The sequence below is a fragment of the Schistocerca piceifrons genome, chromosome 1 (genome assembly GCF_021461385.2).
Source record: "Schistocerca piceifrons isolate TAMUIC-IGC-003096 chromosome 1, iqSchPice1.1, whole genome shotgun sequence".
NCBI lineage: Eukaryota > Metazoa > Arthropoda > Insecta > Orthoptera > Acrididae > Schistocerca > Schistocerca piceifrons.
Window position 1 is genome coordinate 387,192,624 of NC_060138.1, and position 18,956 is coordinate 387,211,579.

General features: G+C 45.8%; 1 protein-coding gene across 1 annotated transcript in view; it reads left to right on the forward strand.

The window, feature by feature from the left end:
* LOC124725867 (protein rhomboid-like) overlaps positions 1–18,956 on the forward strand; it is a 227,118-nt gene that overhangs the window by 118,359 nt on the left and 89,803 nt on the right. The window contains exon 3 of the mRNA XM_047248460.1: positions 13,696–13,912. Coding sequence (XP_047104416.1) covers positions 13,696–13,912 — 217 coding nt within the window. The remainder of the gene's footprint in view (positions 1–13,695; positions 13,913–18,956) is intronic.

Sequence of the window (18,956 nt, forward strand, 5' to 3'; positions counted from 1 at the left end):
GGCACTGCTAAGAGTATGCTACGACTTCCACATCACTGGCGACGGTTTACACACAATGGTGGTGACTACTTTGAAGGTCAGTAAAACTTTGAAACACGTATCTATTTTGTACGAGCTGTAAATAAATAGTTGCCACTATTAAAGTTCCAACCCTCGTATAAATGATCTAGTAGAAAGCGTCGGATGCTCTTAAGGCTACTCGCAGATGACGCAGTTGTTTATACCAAAGCAGCAACGCCAGAAGATAGTTAGAATTTTCAGAACGTCCTGCAGAGAATTGATCAATGGTGAAGACTCTGGCAGTTGAACCTGAACGTAAATGAATGTAACATATTGCGCATACATAGGAAAAGAAATCCACTACTGTACAGCTACACAATTCATGACACAGCTGGCGACAGCGTCTGCCATAAAATATCTAGGCGTAACCTTAAGTGGAATGACCATAAAAAAGGTACTGGGAAAAGCAGACACAAGACTCAGATTCATCGGAAGAATCTTAAGGCAATGTAACTCATCCGCCGGCCGGTATGGCCAAGCGGTTCTAGGCGTTTCAGTCTGGAACCGAGCGACCGCTACGGTCGCAGGTTCCAATCCTGCCTCGGCCATGGATGTGTTGATGTCCTTAGGTTAGTTAGGGTTAGTTAGGTTTAAGTAGTTCGAAGTTCTAGGGGACTGATGACCTCAGATGTTAAGTCCCATAGTGCGCAGAGCCATTTGAACCATTTGTAACTCATCCACGAAAGAATTCGTTTATAAGGCGCTTGTTCGACCGATTCTTGAGTATTGTTCATCTATATGGGATACCTATCAGGTAGGACTGATAGAGAAGATAGAGCAGATCCAACGACGAGCGGCCCGCTTCGTCACGGGATGGTTTAGCTGGCGAGAGAGCGTTACGGAGATGCTAAACAAACTCTACTGGCAGACGTTACAAGAGAGACGTTGTGGATCACGGAAAGATTTACTGTTGAAATTTCTGGACAGAACTTTTCAAGAGGAGTCGGACAACATATCACTTCCCCTCACATACATCTCGTGTATTGACCACGAGGAGAAAATTCGAGAAATTAGAGCCAATACAGAGGCTTACCCACAATCATTTTTCCCATGCACTGTTCACGAGTGGAACAGGATTAGAGGGATCAGTTAGTGGTACCGAAAGTACCCTTCGCCACACACCATTAGGTGGCTTGCGGAGTATGATGTAGATGTAGATACCCGTCGATGGTATGCACGCGTTAAAAGTGACACTAGCATCGGACCATGTCTTCTGGCTGCTTCAACCCCCCCCCCCCCCCCTTTTTTTATCAGGCGTTGTATATGCGCACTTCTAAAGTTTCCTAATTACTTATCGTTACCACCCACGAATAATCTTCTAGCTCCAGTAGTAAACAGCAATGCTGAAAACATCTTTAAAGATGTGTTTAAGCAGAAACAGCAACAGCAAGCAAAAACACGTGCTGTGTGGGTGGTGGCCTGCGGGCCACAAACTGCAGACTTCCAGGAATACAGCCGCTGCCTGTGTAGACAGCTGCGGATGCTGTAAAAATAACCGTGCCTGCGGTTTCTCCGATCTGCCACCAACACCGCGTAATCTGGCGACGGTCTGAGCCACCAGTCAACCCATGTCATACAGTCACTGCTAAACGTGCCACGATCTTTATTTTGATAATATTTTCCACTGTCTTATTGGAAATTTTTACGGTCTCAGAATATAGGTGTCTGAACACAGAATGCCTCCAACGTTTCGCAACATAGGTGCAGTCAAAAAATTGATCCTGAAGATCGGTAAGACAAGAACTTGTCGTGGTTTCAGATATAAAACAGTTCAACAGTTTATCCACTGTAGATACCGCACCTATATAGCAGATAACCAAACAGGCTACTAGCTAATGGAGATGTATTATACATTCCGTATATTCCTTTTTACTAAGAAAAACTTTTTACTAAGACTGTTAGTTCTTAACTTAGATCCAAGAAAGATGTAATTTCCTTCGTGATCTAATATTTCGGCACTAGCATTTATATGTTCTTTTAAGACGTTGGTATGTGTTTTGTGATTCATCGTATCCTCTATAAAATGTACACTACTGGACATTTAAATTGCTACACCACGAAAGAAATGCAGATGATAAACAGATATTCATTGGACACATATATTATACTAGAACTGACATGTGATTACATTTTCATGCACTTTGGATGCACAGGTCCTGAGAAATCAGTACCCAGAACAACCACCTCTGGCCGTAATAAAGGCCTTGATACGCCTGGGCATTGAGTTAAACAGAGCTTGCTTGGCGTGTACAGGTACAGCTGCCCATGCAGCTTCAACACGATACCACAGGTCATCAAGAGTAGTGACTGCCGTATTGCGACGAGCCAGTTGCTCGGCCACTATTGACCAGACGTTTTCAATTGGTGAGAGATCTGGAGAATGTGCTAGCCAGCGAAGCAGTTGAACATTTTCTGTATCCAGAAAGCCCCGTACAGGACCTGCAACATGCGGTCGTGCATTATCCTGCTGAAATGTAGGGTTTCGGAGGGATCGAATGAAGGGTAGAGCGAGTGGACGTTACATCTGAAATGTAACGTCCACTGTTCAAAGTGCCGTCAGTGCGAACAAGAGGTGACCGAGACGTGTAACCAACGGCACCCCATACCATCACGCCGGGTGATACGCCAGTATGGCGATGACGAATACACGCTTCCAATGTGCGTTCACTGCGATGTCGCCAAACACGGATGCGGCTATCATGATGCTGTAACCAGAACCTGGATTCATCCGAAAAAATGACGTTGTCCCATTCGTGCACCCAGGTTCGGCGTTGAGTACACCATCGCAGGCGCTCCTGTCTGTGATGCAGCGTCAAGGGTAACCGCAGCCATGGTCTCCGAGCTGGTAGTCCATGCTGCTGCAAACGTTGTCGAACTGTTCGTGCAGATGGTCGTTGTCTTGCAAACGCCCCCGTCTGTTGACTCAGGGATCGAGACGTGGCTGCACGATCCGTTACAGCCATGCGGATAAGATGCCTGTCATCTCGATTGCTAGTGATACGAGGCCGTTGGGATCCAGATCGGCATTCCATATGACCCTCCTGAACCCACTGATCCCATATTCTGCTAACAGTCATTGGATCTCGACCAACGCGAGCAGCAATGTCGCGATACGATAAATCGCAATCGCGATAGGCTACAGTCCGATCTTTATCAAAGTCGGAAACGTGATGGTACGCATTTCTCCTCCTTACACGAGGCATCACAACAACGTTTTGCCAGGCAACGCCAGTCAACTGCTGTTTGTGTATGAGAAATCGGTTGGAAACTTTCCTCATGTCAGCACGTTGTAGGTGTCGCCACCAGCGCCAACCTTGTGTGAATGCTCTGAAAACTAATCATTTGCATATCACAGCATCTTCTTCCTGTTAGTTAAATTTCGCGTCTATAGCACGTCATCTTCGTGGTGTAGCAATTTTAATGGCCAGTAGTGTAGTTTTCCAGCTCCTACAGGACTCACACACCTTCGCACCATCAGAAAACCTCCGTCGTGTTTCACCGTTGGCACATGGGTCAGCGGCATTATCCCCATGTTTTTCTTATGCCACACCTCTCGCCTGCCATCCGACGTGCACGTGTTACATTTACTTTCATTATAAAATATCATTCTATTCCAGAACTCTTCTTTCTTGGATCTAAGTTCCTGGGTAAAATCAAGACGTTTCTTCCGATTCTGTTGACTGATCCAACATTTCTTGGGAGCTACCCGGCCATTATAGCCTTACTTCTTGCCGATATTTCTGTCTCTGTTGGCACGTATCTTCTTGCCTCTTGACCCTAGCCTCAAAGCCAACTTAGCTGCGCTGATTTTAGGATTTTTCTTGATTTCCCTCACGATGAACGTCACGTTTACATCGGTCAGTGAGCGAGGGAGTTCGTTCCGTGACTGGTTTCTCAATGATTTCGTTATTAAAAAAGATCTATTATCGAGCGACTACTTTAGCAATCTCGTAAGAGGATTTTCACTCAGTATTCAGATGTAAGATAAGTGTTGTTTCAGTTAGGGTTGTCTCACTAGTCTTACTCCCATGTTGCAAACTACACTGTCCCGGCGCCGCTCAAACAACATCAGGAGACAGACTGTGCTTGCAGAGGGTTGACGCCAGAGAGCATCGTGGGTCAGCACTAAAGTTTCGTTCCCGGATGAGAATGTGAGGCATAATTATATGGTGGAAGAATCCTTTATGCAGTAGATTTTTTGTGAAACTTTCTATTTTGATAACCTTGTCTTTCTATAGCAATTATTTACTGAGGTTGTTGTTGTATGTTAACCGGGGACCTAGAAACGACGGAGAGGCTCCGTCCCCGCCGCAGCCGCAGTGGTCCACAACACCACGACGACTACCGCAGTCCACTCACCCCTCCTGTCTAGTGTACCAGTAGCAACTATGGCAGCCAGCAGAATAAACGAGTGCTTTTACACTTTTAGATGACTTACGTGGGTCTCCCAGGAAGAGCTAGTTTGATGAGGGTGGGGGGTGGGGGAGTTAGAGAGGAGGCAGGACTATGGATAACTGACATGCATGTCTGACAGACAGTGTTGAGGATCCACAGCTGTACGAAATACTTCGAAACTAATTCGCTGACTGCGAATTGTTTGAGATCAGCTGTGTTAGGTATAGAACTCTTACCCAACGGCGACAAGAAAATTTATGTCGGTCCGGGACTCGAACCCGAATTTCCCGCTTATCGCAAGCGATCAACTTAACCATTTCGGCTATCCGTGTTGATGTCAAGGAATTCGCAGTCAGCGGATTAATTTCGAAGTACTGTGGACAGCGGCCCCACCTCAGAGCTGACACGTAGAGATGGAGGTGGTACAGGTTTCTATCGCGGACTCATTCGCGTAGACGTAATTACTGTTAGCAAATGGGCCGGCCGGTGTGGCCGAGCGGTTCTAGGCGCTTCAGTCTGGAACCGCGCGACCGCTACGGCCGCAGATTCGAATCCTGCCTCGGGCATGGATGTGTGTGATGCCCTTAGGTTAGTTAGGTTTAAGTAGTTCTAAGTTCTAGGGGACTGATGACCTCAGGTGTTAAGTCCCATAGTGCTCAGAGCCATTTGAACCATTTGTTAGCAAATGTGAAACATAGGAGTTGAAGAATAAAACTAACTTAAGCTTGAGGAGTCCCAGTAGCTAATTTCATCATTATTGTAAACGCTTAAACTACTCTACAAATGAGGAAGCGAGTGAATGACTTGAATACAACTTAGAAGCGAGTGCTTATCTACAATCGTATACAACTTTCTCTAGTTATGTCGAAATAGACCGCGAGGCAGCAAGCAATAATAAAATTGGTTACAATGTCCAAGCGCGTAGTCCACGTCTTGACAACTTGACATGCGCTACGTGCCGACTTGATGGTGCTGTGATTTTGATGGCGAGCAGTTAATCAGCGAGAGACGGGTGGCAGTGGCTCGGCGGCCGCACGCTCTTGCTGTCGCGTGACCTGCTGGTGGGGAAGCGACGCTGCTGCTGGCGCTGGCCGCGGCGGAAATGAGATGAGCCACTCGCCTGGCTATGCCGCGCCACACCACGCCACCCACACGGCGCTGCACTACGCCTCGCCGGCGCCTTCCTCACAGCGAATATTGGGGCGATGCCAGTGACAATGCACGTCCGCAGCTGTACTCATTCGCACTACCCTCCTCAACTCAGAGTCTCGTATACCATATATCTAGTAGCCTTTTTTTTGTCTTTTTTGCGTCATCATCTTGATACTTGATATGCGGCACGCCACGAATTCCTCTCCTGTGCCAACCTTTTCATTTCAAAGTAGCACTTGCAAACTACGTCCTCAATTAATGCCAAATGTACTCCAACCTCTATCTTCCTGTACTGTTTTTACCCTCTACAGCTCCCTATTCTGCCATGGAAGTTATTCCCTGATGTCTTAACACATGTCCATCACCCTATATCTTCTTCCTGGCAGTATTTTCCATATATCCCTTTCCTCGCCGATTCTACGGAGAACCTCCCGATACCTGTTTGTGCGACAGTAATATGTTACTGGTTTTAATAAGGGAGTTACAGCAGTCCACATTCTCTCCTGTTAATGGATCTTTAGTGCGAAAACATCTACATCATACATCGCATGCCGCCTAACGGTGCGTGGTGGAGAGTCCTTCTGGAACCACTAACTGACCCTCTCTTCTCTGTTCCAATCGCAAATGGCACATGGGAAGAGTGATTGACGGTTTCTCGTATTTTCTAGTCGTGGTCTTTTCGGGCAGTGTATGTGGGAGGAAGCAGTATGTTGACCGGAATCTTTCCGGAAAGTATTCTCTCGAAAAATTTCAGTATGTAAGCGGGGCAAACACGGACGGGGGATCGCCCTAGCAAAGATATGGGCTGAAAATCCATTGGCATAATTGACTCTGACGAGGGGCAGGTTATTATTACGCAGAGTCTGTGAACGAGTATCTCGAAAACGGCGAAGCTGGTCGAATGTTCACGTGCTACTGTCGTGAGCATTTACAGAAAGGGGTAGAAGGACGGTGAAACTACCACTAGGTGCTAAATGGTTGGACGTCCACAACTCTTCACAGGACGTGGGGTTCGGAGGCTTGTGTGCTCTGTAAAGTAGGATAGACGGTGATCTGTGGCATCTCCGCCGAAAGAACCCAAGTGTTCCGGAGCACACCGTTCATCGTACATTGTTGAACATGGAGCTCCGCAGCAGGATGGTTGGATGGATGGATGGCTGGAGGCGGTTGTATGGGTGCAGCAGACCGTGCCTACGTGTTCACAAGTTGATCCAACGACACCCTCAATTACGACTGCACTGGGGACGGGACCATCGGGAAATGACCGTCTATCAATGGAACCATGTCGGCTCTTCGAGTGAATCACATTTTTACTACACTAGATCGATGGTCGTCTTCACAGACGCCGTTATCGAGGTGCACGGCTGCTCGAAACGTGCAGCGGACCACCGACGCAGACTGGTGGGAGCAGTATTATGCTATGGGAGACATTCTCCTGCGCTTGCATGGGATCTGTGGTAGTAATCGAAGGCACGCTGAAAACTGCGAACCACATACGTCGCTTCACGCTTGATATCTTCCACGACGGAGATATAATCTTTCAGCAATTTAATTGTCCATGTCTAGGTGCCAGAAGCATGCTGCAGTTGTTAGAGGAGCATTGTACTGAACTCACGTTGATGTCTCGGCGACCAAATTCTCCTGATGTAAATCCTATGGAACTCATCTTGGTCGTTATCGGACGCCATTACTGCATACGTAAACCGGCGGCGGGTTACTTACGCTAATTACATGACCTGTTCTTTGACATCTAATGCCACGTACCTCCACAAACCTACCAACAAACTGGTGGATCCCTGGTACACAGAATCAGTCATGTATTTCGTTTCAAAGACGGACAAACAAGCTATTAAGCAGGTGGTCATAAAGTTTTGGCTCATCAGTGTATAGAGGGTGATTTAGCTGCATCTATGCACGGGTTTTTTGCAACCTACAATGCTTTCACATAGCATGGACATGATTTTTCATATTCTGTCAGTTGCTACATGCAAAATGTTAGTCCTACAGAAAAAATGTACAGGACTTTCTGCTACGAAAGTTAATGTACTTAAATTTTGTGCTGGCATACGTTTTCGCTGGAGACTGTAGTTTTCGAATTATTCAAGAAACACGTTCAAAAGTGATCTTCAGATGCGTTTTTCTTGAATAACTCGAAAACTATGGCTACCAGCGAGAAGTTATTTCGGTACAAAATGTATCTACATTACATTTCCTACAAAAAGATTCTGTTAATTTTTCTGTATGATTAACGTTTCGCGCGTAGCGAGCGACAGAATATGAAAATTTGCCTTTGGTTTTTGAAGTCATTGCGGGTTGCATAAAACCTATCGGTAGGAGCAGCTGAATCACTTTGTATATCATCTCCATGACAACAGCTGACACCTTCAACCTGACAGAACACACTTTGTTTTTCTACTTCATGCCTCCGCTGCGGTTCGATCATAGCTGCATGGTGTCACCTAACAGGTGTAGCAGGAGATCCCAAGTTCGAGTCCCGGTCGGTGCACACATTTTCAGCTGTCCACATTGAGGTATATGAAAAACACCTGTTGGCAGCTGAGGGTTTTGATTAATTATCATTTCTTTCTAGAGAAGCAGCATGGTCATCGGAATAGTTACTGTCTTCACATTTCCACTCAATATTTTCTAGCCTAAGTTCATATTTAAACATGTAAGGGTGCAACGGGCGTCATTTATATAATGTGCAGTTTTATATTCTCTTTGGGAAACTAATTTATAGTAATTACATTTGTTAGTTGTTGAATTATTTCAAATTATATTATATCAGCAACGTTTCTTCTTCCTTAGTACGCACTCAGTGCAACATTTTCCATTAACAATAAGTTATAAGATTCACCAGCGACAGGAATGTAAATAGCGCACATTGCATTATTTCACAAAATATTTCTGTTTTGGACAGTCGCTAGAGTCTTCACAGATCTCATTTACTAAACAATTACCTTCCTTCCGTCACATACTAATATTATAAGAAAACACAATATACCACGACGCTAATTATTTCAGGATCCGTTTCCAAGATGTTTATTTGACAAACAGAACATTGGCAGTCAGATTTTTAATGGAATTCTGTTGTGCGTGTCATGAAAGCACTGCACGGTGGCGAGATTACGTCGCGAGACTCAGGCGACAGCGTCCCCTGTTATTTAGTGAATAGAACCGTCGATATCATTTAATATATTACTTGATCTATAACGTAGTTTCGGGTGTTGCCATGATCAGATCGAAACTTAGAACTTGTAAAACGTTATTCAGTGTCACTCAACACAGCCTATATCTAAGCAGGGCGTCAAATATCAACTTGGTTGGTTATGACTTTAATTTACCCACGGTGTGTTGGCGAAAATACATGTTTAATTCCGGCGATACTCTTAAAACATCATCGGAGATTGAGCTAAAATGAAAATTATTTCGAGCAGTTAGTTCATGAGCCCACGCGAACAGTAAACGGTTGTGAAAACACACTTAATCTCTTAGCAGTAAATAATCCTGGGCTAATAACGAGCATCAAAACGGATACAGATATTAATGAACACAGGGTTGTCACAGCGAGATTGAATATTGTAAACATCAAATCCTCCAAAAATAAAAATATGTCTATTCATTAAAAAACAGATAAAAATTCACTTGACGCCTTCCACTCCATCCGAATTAACAATGGAAGTATGGTCCGGATGTGGCTTAGATTCAAAGAAATAGTATTGACAGCAACTGAGAGATTTATTCCAAATAAATTAACGGAGCTGATCCTCCTTGGAACATAAAACGGGTCAGAACATTTAAACGAACGCAAAATCTCCAAGATTGGCGATCTTTTACAGAAGCTCGAAATTTAGCGCGGACTTCAATGCGAGAGGCTTATAACAGTTTCCACAAAGAAACTTTGTCTCGAAACCCGGCAGAAAATCCAAAGAGATTCTGATCGTATGCAAAGTATGCTAGCGGCGAGACACAATTAATGCTTTCTCTGCGCTATAGCAATGGAAATACTATCGATCACAGTGCTGCCAAAGCAGAGTTACTAAACACAGCTTTCCGAAGTTTCTTCATCAAACAAGATGAAGCAAATATTCCACAATTCGAATCAAGAACAGCTGCCAACATGAGTAACTTAGATATCCTGGGAGTAATGAAGCAACTTAAATCACTTAGCAAAGCAAGTCTTCCGGTCCAGACTGTATACCAATTATGTTTCTTTGAAAGTATGCTGATGCAATACCTCCACACTTAACAATCATATACAACTGCTCGCTTGACGAAAGATCCGTACCCAAAGACTGGAAAGTTGCACAGGACACACCAAAATGTAGTAAGAGTAATCCACTAAATTACAGGCCCATATCATTAATGTCGATATGCAGCATCATTGCGTAACGTATACTGTGTTCTAATATTATGAATTACCTCGAACAGAACGATATATTGACACACAGGGGTTGCAAGGCGTCTTGAAACATTTCCGAAAATAATTTAAGTTGCTGTGGCTGTGTCTGGCGTTTGGCAGCTGCCGAGAGACCACCATTCTGCGTTTGCAAAATAGTCTGGGAATTACCACAACCACTATGTTTCCAAATTGACTGAAAGTGTCTTTACAAACATTTCTGATAACGGGTTGAATTCTGCGCGTCCAGCTTTCCCAGTGCCCTCGTCCCCGAGCGCAGCCAGTCACCCCTTCCATCACCGGAATCCTTTAGCCAGCTAGCTATTCTCCTCGCGGCCGGATTGTTTTCCACCTTTTCCCTTTGGCTAAAGCATGACCAGTTTAGAGCTTAACTATATCTCCAGCTATAGTCTCACAAACAGAGCCGTCGCAAGAGAGACAGGATCTGGTGCAACACGTCATGTGGGCTTCAACAAGCGAACTGAACAGGCTTTCACTTTGTTGTCCTCTTACGACTGACAATGATACATACTCATTATCAGCCACGGGTGAAGCGAATGGGAAGGGAGGGTATGCATTTAACATTTTACGACGAATGACCTTGTGTGTACAATGTCTGGCTTAGTAAGATGGCGTATAACTTCGCGATCAAAAACCAGTCCGAATTATCGAGAAACATTCCATGTACTACGCATGACTTAAGGAAGTTAGTCGTGGACGGTAGCAAAAACAAAGGAGCAAAGAATACATTAGAAATGAGATTCCTCTAAGAGTAGTGGGCTACAGCTATCTGACAGGAGGAGGAATACAACATCAGGGAGCAACTGGGAGTGAAAAACTTAAATTAGCAGTTTGAGAGATACAAAAATAACTGGAAGACCATGTCACCAGAATGTAAGACGAGAGAGTACCAAAATAAATAATGAGGCAGAATGCTTTTAGGAAACGGTAGAAAGATCAGTAATTTCAAGCAACAGACGGTAATGCCTACTTCATACAGAAAGAAGAAGAATTAGAACTACAGAGAATCCCGAGGGTTTACTTATGCAAAGTTCTTGTCCAATTGATTGATGTATACAGGTTGTAACGTGTATAAGCGCAAATATTTTTATGTGTGCTACCTCAATATGTAACACACCAGCATGTTGGCTGTTTTGCCTCTGCTTCGAACGTCACAGACCTTACTATCATATTTTTCTGCATAGTCGTAAGTGCATCAGTAAGTGGACAGTGGCCGTGAGTATAGATTAACCGTTTTGTGTCCGTGGTCCAGACTTCAAAACCTGACCTGCTGCCCACAGGAAAATAAGCTTTAATGGCTTGCTCTTGCCTAGAGTTGTAAAACTACCGTAGACTATCATAAGTCAATGTCGATTACGGTAGTTTTCTTAGTAGCTGTGGTCAGTTAAACCTGTATCTGGGCTACCTATTGGGCGTAACATCATAATGATCGCTTTCTTTACTTACGCGATCAGTCTCTTACTAGATTCAGTATTTTGTAGATTCCCTTACAAACTGGAAACGTTGAACTGTCCAGAAACAGAGAGAAAATGTAAAGCGCCAGGTAACATGACGAACATTTTATTCTACATATTTATACTCCTATTTGTTACTTAAAAATAAACAATAGTTATAGAAAATTTGAAACTGTCAATGTTTAATTCAAGTTTTATTCGCAAGTTATTGATTTGTGACGTGAAACAGACGGATATCGTAGAAAAACTAAAGAAGACAATACAGATTTATCATATAGCGCTAGAAAAAGCAATTTCGTCAACGAAAAGACAAATTAAGGAAAAAAGTGCACTGCATAAATGTATCAAACATCGCTTCAATACTTCATCGAACTTACATAAACCATGTTTCCGTTATTCATAAACAACTTTCGCATTTATCAATAATAACGGAAACTCTCGCCCTTGAATATGATGAAGAACGTTTCTGTTGAGTAGAAAATAACAACAATAATAACATATTTTTATGCTTGTGCTTTTAAACTATACTTGCATCAAAACTAATTGCTTTTATTACAAAAAAAACGAGGAAATTACGCGATCAGTTAATTTTTATTACTTTTTAAATGCAATTTATTTTCTGTAAGGGTACAAAATACACAATAGATTAACACCGATCTCGTTTCTAAATATCTGTAAAATATAAAATCAAACGAACAGAAAAGCAAAGAGAAGTCATCGGAGTCGTCGGCTCTCAGTTTGTCTCTTACGCATTCATTGTTTCTTTCCTACCACTGCTGCCAATACAATCGGAAACCCTAGCGCTTACTACGCCGTTTATGTAGAGTACCACAACTACTGAAGCAGTTTGGTACTAAACTAAACACCGTCCGAACAGGACTCGGGAGGCCCATAGGTATCGATCGATCGCCGTGTCATTCAGCCGATAGGCGTCACTGGATGCGTATATGGAAGGCAATCTGGTCAGCCTACCGCTCTCCCGGGCGTTGTCAGTTTTCAAGACCGGAGCCGCTACTGCTCACTCAAGTAGGTCCTCAGTTGGCCTCACAAGGGTTGAGTGCAGCAGCAATGCTCCGTCTTCAGGCCACAAGTGGCCCGTCGGGACCGTCCGACCGCCGTGTCATCCTCACTGAGGATGCAGACAGGAGGGGCATGTGGTCAAAACACCGCTCTCCCAAGGGTTGAGTGCAATGGTTGGCATACCCGGACCGTCACCCAGCCAAGCACTAGCCAAGCTTGACAGAAATTAATTATGGTGATCTGAAGCGGAAAGGTGTCAGCATTGTGGCGAGGCCATTGGCACTTGGAGGCACTACTAAACCTAAAAACATATCACTTGCACTAACTATAATTTAATCTGAAACGGATAAATACTGATTTTATGTTGACCAGTGTACCGTCCTCAGTCACCAACAGGAATATCTAAGGTTATACTTGTAACACCCTGTATTGTTAAGTCTTTTACAGTGAAATATTGTAAACAAATAAGCTAGATGCATATCTGTTCCCCAAGACATGTAACGGTGCTAGGGGGCGTCCACAGAACATCGTTTTCTAGGGAAAGGCCTTCAATGTCTCATCTTCGCTCCACAACTCCTCACTCCCACTCTCACAGAAGCCCAGTCTCTCCACAGAGACTCTACGAAATGCGTAATGATAAGTTTCTATTGTATATTTCCTTTTGTTGTTCGTTATTTTTCACTGAATATACTCATCTGCTGCATCAAGTTTCCGTTACCATCAGGATAGAATACTGCTGGAATTTTAGTTATAGCCCTTAAGGCCAGGGAACTTTCTGGGTATCTAAAGGAATTTAGTGACATTGTGGGACGTCTCAGTTGCAATGGTGGATACATACGTGGTCAGATTAACGTGACCTCTTGACAATGAAACTTTCGTAACGAACAAACCTTGCTGCCAGCCTCGTATTCCTCCGTAATATCGGAGGATCGCGCCGGCCGTTGTGGCCGAGCGGTTCTAGGCGCTTCAGTCCGGTACCACGCGGCTGCTACGGTCGCAGGTTCGAATCCTGCCTCGGGCATAGATGTGTGTGATGTCCTTAGGTTAGTTCGATTTAAGTAGCTCTAAGTTAGGGGACTGATGACCTCAGATGTTAAGTCCCATAGTGCTCAGAGCCACTTTAGAGGATCGCGACAAGGACGTGCTGCAGCAGCTTCCTGAGTCGCGTGGTGCCAGCGTGTGTCTGTGTCGTAGGTGCTGGCGTACGTGTGCGTGGACGCGCGCCACGTGCTGGTGTTCAACCCGGGCCGTCGGCGCGAGGCGTGGCGCTTCGTGTCGTACATGCTGGTGCACTCTGGCGCGCTGCACCTGGCGCTCAACGTCGCCATCCAGCTGCTGCTCGCCACGCCGCTCGAGACCGAGCAGGGCTGCTGGCGCACCGCACTCGTCTACCTGGGCGGCGGGCTCGCAGGTAACTGCGCCGAACTTTGCTACAGCGGCTCCACCTCGACACTGGACCGTAGAGTAGGCACACAATTACATCAACTCTTTCATAATTCAGTAAACTGTGAAGCTCCAGCGGTTTGCAATTATAACCACTAAACACGAGGGTAAGGCTTTCTTTTCTTTTTTTCTTTTTTTTGGGTGATACTGCTGCTGCCATAAATTGTATGTCTTACGTAAAAAAAACTGTATTACAAGGTAGAAACTCCATGTTTGCAGCAAATGTACGTGGGGGAGTTGGAAAATAAGTTTCCCCTGTCGACTGTGGTCAGAGTTGGGCGTGAAAGGAAAAAAGAGAATGAGACATTAAAGATAAGACATATCTTTATTTTTCTAGATTATTTCCAAGTACATTGAGACATTTGTCATACCGCTTTATAATCTTCAAAAAGCCTTCCAGGAAAAAATCAGGGAGTTGCATACGGATGAAGCGTTGAATGGCTTGTTCGACGTCGGCATTCCTGCCAAAGCGCCTTCCGCCGAGAGTCTTCTTCAAAGCAGGAAACAGATGGAAGTCACTTGGTGCGAGATCCGGACTGTAAGGCGGATGGTGTAGGCGCTCCCAACCAAGAGTTGCAACATGGTTTTGCGTTGCCGTAGCCGTGTGTGGTCTCGCATTGTCATCCAACAGCAGAACGCCAGATCTGAGAAGGCCAGGCCGCTTTTTCCGAATCACCTCTTTCAATTTCGACAGAGTGGCACAGTACCTCGCAGCATTGATGGTTGCGTCCTCCAGAAAGTTCAGCAGCAAAACTCCTTTAGCGTCTCAGAAAACGGTGAGTAGCACTTTACCTGCAGACGGAGTGCTTTTGAACTTCTTTCGGACAGGTAATGACAAATGTTTCCACACCATGGATGCGGCCTTCGATTCGGGCGTGTAATGGTGGGCCCACGTTTCGTCCACTGTCACAATCCGAAACAGAAGGTCATAGCCAGATTCATGATAACGCACGAGCTTTTCCAGGCTGAACGCTATGCGTTGTTCTATGTGTGTCGGGGTCAGTTGGTGCGGCACCCATCGTGCTACCTTCCTCTATCGAAGAATGTCGTGGATGATCTTGTGAGCTCGCTCATGTCCGATTTCAAGTTCTGCCGCTACTCCATCAATGGTGATACGCCGGTTCGCTTTAATCATGTCATCCACCTTCCTGACATTTGCATCTGTAGCGGCCGTGCGCGTCCGTCCAGGTCTTGGTATGTCCTGCACTTGCTGACGTCCATCACTGAATTGCTGGCACCATCTCCGCACCATTTGCCTTGACATCATACCTGACCCATAAACCTCAACAAGGCGGTTATGAATTTCTGTACCTGATGCTCCACGTGCCCATTCATAGCGATAACAGCTCTCACTTTCGCCATTGACCACGACTCCAAAACGCACCTTCTCTCCGGGAAAAGACTGAGTGGCTGGCCTCTGCTTTGAGCAGGCACTGCGAAAGCGCCATCTGCTTGATCGCGGTTGACCTCTACCCAATGGTGTTTCGATGTCTTGTACGTGCGCGTTCACCTCCCGTGTCGTCTTCCACCCATATTACACAACTCTGCCCACAGTCGACAGGGGAAACTTATTTTCCAACCCCTCTCCTATTACAATACGACAAGACACCTTACGATGATTACACGTGAACTTTAATAGTGGATCTCCATGTCATATACTGTAAACATTGTTATGTACCAATGTATGCAAAGATAGTGTAATCATCATGCAAAATAAACAATTCAGCTATCTCTTTTCCTAACACACCACAGATAGCATTCTGCAGACTGTAATGTGTCTCAGACGATTTTTGGATGGTCGTTTCATCAATGTCCTTGTCAGTTGTTCAGACACAATAGTGCGGCGCATACCTCTTTACTGGTTAGCAGTTTCGTATAACAGCTGCGCTTTAGATTTTTGAGATGTTCTCACTTTTACTAATGACCAGATACTCTTTTAGAAATGACTTGCATTTAATAACAGTCTGCTGTGTTTTGACACATATACCGCAGAGTCAAAGAAACTGATACACCAGCCTAATATCGTGTAGTGCAGAAGTGCCGCAACATGACGTGGCATGGACTCCACTAATGTCTGAAATAGTGTCGGACGGAATTGACACCATGAATCCTGCAGGGCTGTCCATAAATGTGTAAGAGTACGAGGAGCTGGATATCTCTTCTGAACAGCACGTTGCAAAGCATCCCAGATACGCTCAATAGTGTTTATGTCTGGTGAGTTAGGTGGCCAGCGGAAGTGTTAAAACTCAGAAGAGTGCTCCTGGAGCCACTGTGTAGCGATTCTGGACTCGTGGGGTGTCACATTGTCCTGCTGGAATTGTCCAATCCGCCGGAACACACAGTAGACATTGTGATAAGAAAGGATGCTTACGTACATGTCACCTGTCAGAGTCGTATCTAGACGTAGCAGGGATGCAGGAATCCCATATCACTCTCCCCCTCCCCCTCCCCATGAGGGTAGGAAGGTTATAATAGGCCCAAGGTATTCCTGCCTGTCGTAAGAGGCGACTACTCTATCGTTTCACCTGCTGCTTTCAAAATTCTGCAGAAGTGCAGGCTGTATGGGGAAGGACGCCTAACGTGGTGCACGATTTATCCATAGTGCCCTGAGATTCCATCTCCTGAATTTCTTGTCATGACTTTGCATCTCCACCTGCGATTCAACTATTTTGGTGAGGACAATTTCCGGTGTATGTCATCTTCTTCCGTTGTCTCCTGTCCTCTTTCGCCCCCATGACAATATTGGATTTCTCTGCGCTCAGTATCCAGCACAGTAGCCAGTCCGTTGTGGTGGGGCCGTCATATACCCATATGGTGGTAGCCCCCTGACAATACAGGGATCGCTTCATCTGTAAATTCCCCACGTATGCCAAGCAGTAGATGCCTGTCTTCCTGGGGCATCAGGACTCCCGGCAATGGCCATCATACCAGTTCGCCTTTGCTGTGGCTGGGTGGCGCCCGTGGGGAGAGCCTCCGATCGGAGTGGATGGCATCAGGGCGGATGACCCGCAATGAAGCGGACTAAGTCATCTCTCGCTGGTGACCGTATGGCACCAGCAGTCTCTAAGAAGGGCAAGATCGAATACAATGCCGACAGGTATGACCCTAAATCGTTTCCCTTCCCCGTTACACCATGGGAGGAACGTAGGGCTACAGAACGGAGAGAGCCATATTCGTCACGGTTTTTAGTCTGTAGCAGAACTGGTGGGGACTCCTTTCTACTTACGAAGCCTCAGTTTTTCGTTCGACGCCTTGAGGATATGTTCGGAGAAGTGACAGTGCTGTCCAAGATGCGAAACGGCGCGGTCTTGATTCAGACAGCGTCCCCAACCCCATCGCGAGCGTTACTCGCCTGTGACAAGCTGGGTGATATTCCTGTTTCTGTCACTCCCCATAAAAGCCTCAACATAGCTCAGGGGATCATTTTCTATCGCCATCTCCTCTTGCAGTCTGACGACGAGCTCCGCACCAATTTAGAACGGCGGAGTGTTCATTTCATCCGGTGCATTTACAGGGGACCCAAAGACAACAGGGTTGTTACTGGTGCCTTCATCCTGGCCTTTGAGGGTGATTCACTGCCTGAAAAGGTCAAGGTGATGGTTCACTGCTGGGATGTTAAGCCATACGTCCCTCCCCCTATGCGGTACTTTAAGTGCTGGAAGTTTGGACACATGTCTTCCTGCTGCACTTCCAGCGCCATATGTCGAGACTGCACCCAGATACTCCATGTGCATCGCCTCCCACCTGCATCAACTGTGGAGAGCACCACACCCCCTGCTCGCAACACTGCCCAGTACTCCAAAAGGAGCGGAAAATCATGGAGTACAAGACCCTGGATCGGTTGACTTGCACAGAGGCTAAACGCAAATTTGAAAGTTTACAGCCAATTTTGTTGACGTCGACATATGTTGCAGCTACATCACCATCGCCGTCCCAAGTGCCAGAGATTCCTCACTCTATGCCACGAACCGTGGGCCCTCCGGGCCACCAGAATACATCTGCCCTCTTGGTAGTAGAGGGCAAATTTTAATCTGTTGCTCCCAAAGCACCTACTTCGGGGGGCAAGGCCTTCCCAAACACAGGGGACATCGGTCCCTTCCCCCTGCTGGAGAAGCAACCGCCTCCTCTGGCCCATCCTGTGCAGAAGGCCTTGGGGTCCTCTCTCCCAAGGTCCTTACTAATGCTAAAGTGGACACACGCCAGTGGCTCAAGGAGCCAAAAGCTGCTGGACGAAGGGCTTCACCGTCTTCCTCCGCGTCTGAAGCTACTTCAGAGAAATCTTCCCAGCAAGCCCCTAAAGAGAAGCGAAAGATCGCTCTCTCACTCTCAAATTAAGAAGTGGTCTGCTAAGAAACAGGAGCCTCTGGTGGCCCCAACACCACCACCACTCGCTATCAATTCTGCATCTGAGGATGCAGAGGAGATCTTAGCGTCCTCTGCATATCTGGATCTCACTGATGCCTCACCCACCGTAGAAATGGCTACAAATAATCTGTGGCAGCAGGTGACCCAGAGGCATAACCTGCCTCCTTGTGCACTTCATGCCTTTTCAGCCTCAATATAATGTCATCCTCCAGTGGAATTGCTGCTGTTTTTTCCACCACTTGGCTGAGCTACGGCAACTTTTAAGCTTTACACCTGCTTTCAGCATTGCCCTTCAGGAAACCTGGTTCCTGGAAATGCAGACCCCTGCCTTCCACGGCTATAGAGGATATTACAAGAACCGTAAAGACTATAATAGTCTCAGGTGGACTTTGTGTGTATGTCCTGAACTCATTACGCAGTGAACCTGTGTCGCTTAAAACCCCTCTTAAAGATGTGGCTGTTAGGATAAGGATGACGCAGGAAATAACTATCTGCAACGTATGGTGCAGTATCCCTAAACGCATTGGCTGCACTGATTCATTAACTCCGTAAACCTTCCCTACTTTTGGGAGATTTTAACACTCATAACGCCTTGTGGGGTAGCACCATGCTTACTGGCCGAGGCAGAGATGTCGAAAATTTACTGT